Source organism: Rhamphochromis sp. 'chilingali', assembly GCF_963969265.1.
Source record: "Rhamphochromis sp. 'chilingali' genome assembly, chromosome: 6".
NCBI classification, from domain to species: domain Eukaryota; kingdom Metazoa; phylum Chordata; class Actinopteri; order Cichliformes; family Cichlidae; genus Rhamphochromis; species Rhamphochromis sp. 'chilingali'.
Window position 1 is genome coordinate 10,694,582 of NC_137933.1, and position 5,498 is coordinate 10,700,079.

Below are 5,498 nucleotides of genomic sequence, written 5' to 3' on the forward strand. Positions count from 1 at the left end.
CCCTCTGGACCCAGTGGAGGTGGTGAGTGACAGGAGAATGGCGGCTAAGCTGTCATCCCTGTTGGACAACGTCTCCCACCCCATGCAGCAGACTGTGACAGCACTGAGCAGCTCCTTCAGTGGGAGACTGCGGCACCCACGGTGTGGGACGGAGAGATTTCGCAGGTCTTTCCTCCCCACTGCTGTCAGACTCCACAACAAAGACTTTAACTGAACAAACACACACATCCACACATGTGCAATAACACTAAGTGCAATAATCCTTTCTGGCATCGTTGTATTTTTACTCAGTTGTATATAGCATTCGTATTCTATTTTTATCTTATTGTATATTTTTATTCTATTTTATTCTACTGTATATAGTATATTATTTTATTCTATTCTGTACAGCTGTGTACTGTATTTATTCTTATTGTATTCTAATTTTTGCGTCATAACTTTTGCACTGTCCACTTCCTGCTGTGACAAAACAAATTTCCCACGTGTGGGACTAATAAAGGTTATCTTATCTTATCTTCCCACGTTGTTGCAGTATATTAATGACTAACCTCATATTATGGATGGATTATCTCAGTTGTTCTCCTGAGTGAAGTTTGGTCCGTTTACAGCATCCTGCCATGCAATTGCATTTGTCTCTAACCACCAGAAACCCTCACGTTAACTTTTATCGAGTGGAAAAAAGTTAGCGTTCGTCCTTTAGCTTCACTGTGCTAATGTTATGCTAACTTTTGCTAGCAATCACGTAGCACATCATTATATACCAGCTAGTCCGACTTCAGTAACCCTACAAAACGTCACTGCTGTTTAGTTTTCTGTCTTCATTTATGTTGGAAGTGATAGCAGAGCTGTACGTTTTAATTTTTTGAGAAGTCTCTCAGTCAGAACATGCTATATCAACACTGATCATTTTATTAAAGATAAAATAATTTAGACAGTTTTTAACGCTCAGTGATGCCGCAGTGTTTGTTTGACTTTGGGACCTGAAGAAGAGGGAGTTTTGGACCCAGATTACTCCGCAGGGCTCCTGACTATGGCAGCTGTAATGCTCCGGCAATCCATCAAGCAGTGCGCCTTCATAGTCTACCAAAGTCGTACTAAAACATTTTTGAACAGATTTCTGCGCGCCGTGTACCACATAAAATTGATTCGAGGTGAGTAAGCACAACCAGAATTCATACATAAGTAGGGATGGGTATCGTTTAGGTTTTATCCGATACCGGTGCCAAATCGGTACTTTTGAAACGGTGCCAGTGCTCAAACGGTGCTCAAACCGGTGCTTAAAGAATGGAGAACACAAACTTTGTCCAAAAACCTCTCATGTTCAGCTGTTTTTTTTGTAAAAAGATAACAATGTTAGCCTTTTCTGCAGCTATGGGGCATATATGGTATCACTCATGGCTGGAAGCAGTGCTTAATCAATGGAAAAAACACAAACTTTGTCCAAAAACCTCTCATGTTTAACTGTTTTCCACTTCTTCTTTGGTCATTTTAGCCTTTTTGGCCAGGGTGAAGAGAGTATCTGCCATCAAACAAGAAGACAGCCGCATGTAGCTATGATGAGGTTTGCTAGTTCACCTTACATGCATTAATGTAATAACGTGGTTAGCCTACTCAACGTAAATTACACACGAACAACATTAAGCTACTCACGCAGAGAAGAACGGCTGCTGCTGCCATCAAATACGGCGCATTTCTCGGCTTTTAAAAAAACGCTATGCGTCGCCAGGTGTTTCATGAGATTCGAGGTGTTACCTCCTTTGACAGTATCACAGTATCAGCTTAAAGCACTTGTTGCTGCTGAGTTTGCATATTTTGCTGTGAAGTACAGCCAGACTTTTAACCGCTTCGCCTTGGACATTTTTAATCTGTAGCTCTGCGCTAACAGAACGTACGTACCTGGCCCCACCTACTATCCTCGGAAACGTAAAACAATTGGCTAAAAGTGTATCACAGCTCAGGAAAAAAAAGCACCGAAATAAAGCACCGAAATGTGCGCTGCTTTTCGGTCTGGTTACTACCGTTTATGTCAGAACGACACCGGTACCCATCCCTATACATAAGGCACACTGTCGATTTTTGAGAAAATTAAAGGATTTTATGTGTGCCTTATAGTGTGTAAAATACATGATACAGAAGAAAAGAATTTATCGCGATATATATCGTTACTGCACATGCTTCAAATTATACCGTGATATGGATTTTAGGCCATATCGCCCAGCCCTACTATTGTGACCCCATTTGACAGCAGTCTGCAGTAAAGACTCTCACAATTACCTAAAATGAGACTTGTAAAAACAAATAAAGTGAATAACATAAATACAAGCTTGACACAGTGCAGTGGTTATGACCTTCACATTACAGCAAGAGGGCCCGAATCCGCCAGCCGGATGAGGCCTTTCTGTGTGAAGTTTTCATATTCGGGTACAGGACAGTGGTGATTAACGTGATGTGAATGATTATCAGTCTCCCTGTGATGGACTGGCCAAGCTGTACCCTGTCTTTTGCTCTCTCACAAATGGGATAACCTACATCCACTCCACGACAATGAATTGGAAAAGTAGTTAAGAAAATAGACAGATTGAATATAAATACATGTTTTCCATGTCATTTAAATTGGTCCTGTTGTTTCTTATTCATTTACTACCGTCTCCTTACGCATAAAAAAGGACTCCTAGTCTACTCTTTGCAGTGTGGAATACAGCTTATTAATTTAACACTGGTATCAGTACAAATCCTCTTTTCCAATGTATGGGAATAGTATTGGAACTAGAAAAACGTGGATCGGTGTGTACCTAATTAATGATAAATTTCTTGACATTGGATTCAAGGAGAAATTTAAATTCAAACATCATACAAGTAAGTTTGTAGATAAACTGCAACAAGGGGTTGGTTTAAAACAAACAAACAACAGTGGCATCAGCACCTCCTATAACATAAAAATAAATAATCACCGTTTTCATATTAACAAAATCCAAAACTGTAGGTATGTTATGTTATACTGAACTGTATTAGATGGCACAGTGGTAATTAACAGAAATGCACTTGATGCAATTTTCTTGGCCAATACCAATTTTATTCTAAGCGTGGCCTGCCGAAAACGATTGTTGCTGATTTTGATTTTCTTTCTAAGAACTAAAAGTGGCAGCATATACGAGCAAAAATCAATTATTCTTCAGAAAAATGTTATTATCATAAAAGACATGATTAAACTTTACAATTTCCCCCAAACCAAGTTACAGGATCTTCTCTCAATGACACGAATGAAAGTTGCTCAGTTATTGTAAAGAGGCATAAATGATGAACTTAAACGAGCTGCTATACATCCACTTATACCTGGCAAGCTTGACCTACCCAAACAAAAGCAGCTGCAATAAATATATATAACAAATCTAATGCCATTTAGTTACATTGTTTTCTACTGTGCTTAGAAAATCACCAGGACCTTGAACCTTTTTACTCATCAGCATAGTTTCCCTCATAGCTCCTATGATCTTTTGCTCATACTGAGGCTGCTGCCTTGTGGCTGGCTGGCTCTGAGCTCTCGATGGCTTTAACTTTAGCCTCTTTGCCTTTGTTAGCTTCTTTAAAATGTTTAAGTACAGCTGGGCGAGGGTGTTTTAAGTGTCTAATAAGGTCTGTTGTTTATTTTAGCAAACTCTGCGTCTTCACTCACAGTAAATAAATTCTAGTTAAAGACATGTTAGCACAAGGCTGCAAGTGTGGGCATGACTACCTGCTCACGTTACCCATCTGTGTAACAGACCGGCTCATAATCAGACCCACATGAGACAGACTGGCTGATCTGGGATGAGCATGTCGGAAAACAGCAGATTCCAGTCCCTGGCTGGTCAGTTGGTCCATTTCTAGTAATTAAGTGTAAAATTGGCTTAAAGCCTAATTAAACAAGAACTGCCATGTAATTCCATGCAACTCTGCAATTCAGTTCCAGAGGTTAGGTTCAGGATAACATTTCAAAATATTTGTTGGGAAATAAAAAAGCCATGCAGATAATACTTGTCATCAAGCGGCCCTATATCCTCACAACAGATGATGAGCCTGGTGTCTACTCACCCTGAGGTGCTGGAAAGCATGGATACTATAAGGTAGTTCAAACACTTTTCCACAGTCTGGCTTCTCTAGATCTGGGGGTAGAGCAGACCTGGAATCAATGTAGTCTTCAGGGCTAGAAAGAAAAGAGGAGAAGAAAAGATGACAATTTCATCATAATCACACAGAGGCCGTGAAGTTATTTAGGAGCAGAAACCATAAATGCATATTTAAAAGCAAAATAATGGCACAGACCTGATGTCTTTGCTTTCCAATGAGACATAAGTGCCATCATACAGATCCAGGTCTCCCAGGGGTACCTTAGCCATTACACAGTCTGCATCCTCCTTGTAATGCCTCTGCTCCAAACCCGTATCTCGGTCCTCATTCTCCTCAATATGAATCTTCTGTGCCACTAGCTGCTTCTGCTCAACAATCAGAAAAGAAGGCAGCAGTGAGGCATGACAAACTGGAATTGGATCTTAAATTAAACGACTGAATTTAATTTAATAATGTAGTGACACAAACTACGGCGAATGACCAGCATGAATGAAAGAATAAATGGGTAAACCCACCTCCAGCTTCTTGAGGTAGTTAACGCGGGTTTCTTGCCTCATGAAGATTACAACATCGTGCGGGTGTTTCAGATTTAAAGGGGAGTCCACCTGAAAAGCAAACAGCGCGATCGTGACCGACGTGCTTAGCTTCGCTTACTTAGGCCGAAAAAGACTTGGGCAGTTGATTAATCTCTGATATGACAACATTCAGATAGTGTGGAGTCATTGATTTAACTAGTGCGCCCGATTGTTAATTTCACACACGCACACTCGTCTTGTCAGACGCTCCTAATACACATAAATACGTAATGTCCCTGTCTATAGTCGGCACCAAACACCACTGACGTTCTGGCATATCTGCAAGCGCCTTCCAATGGAGGCATACACACTGTCATAAAAATATAAGTGTTTATCTTGACCCGGTTAACCAAAAGATAAAGGAACTAGTCTGATAAAGCTAAACCACTTGGTCAAACAAGCGGGATTTTAATATCCACGGAACTTTCTTTCTAAATCCACAGTTGCTCAAGCTGACAAATGAGTCGCACCGAGTTAAATTATTATAAGTACTACAGTTACGTTACAGTCGGTGCTATGAAAAATAGTTAGCTTCATAAGCTAGCAGCCAAACGTAAGCGTTAGCAGGTCAATGAGCTGTCATACTTGCTGCTGAATTTTTCCGTCCTCTGTGACAACCCAGTGGGTCGTAGCCCCTCCGGAGTCCACTGCAAGTATACACAGGAGGATGAAAAGCTTTCCATGTAGCGACGTTTTCCGCGAATAGTTGACACGGCAGGGCAAAGACTCCGGGCAGATTTTCCTGAGGTCCGCCATTTTTCTATCTCCCTTTTTCTTTTTCTATTTTTTTCCTGCGGCAACAATAGACTCCCACCA

The 5,498-nt window shown here is 40.7% G+C and overlaps 1 protein-coding gene across 1 annotated transcript in view; it reads right to left on the minus strand.

The window, feature by feature from the left end:
- The window catches only part of ttc17 (tetratricopeptide repeat domain 17), a 32,139-nt gene extending 26,665 nt beyond the window's left edge, over positions 1-5,474 (minus strand). Inside the window, exons 1-4 of the mRNA XM_080885667.1 lie at positions 5,268-5,474; positions 4,623-4,712; positions 4,303-4,472; positions 4,072-4,183 (exon numbers count right to left, since the gene is read on the minus strand). Coding sequence (XP_080741793.1) covers positions 4,072-4,183; positions 4,303-4,472; positions 4,623-4,712; positions 5,268-5,438 — 543 coding nt within the window. The 5' untranslated portion in view covers positions 5,439-5,474. The remainder of the gene's footprint in view (positions 1-4,071; positions 4,184-4,302; positions 4,473-4,622; positions 4,713-5,267) is intronic.
- Between the last annotated feature and the right edge of the window lie 24 nt (positions 5,475-5,498).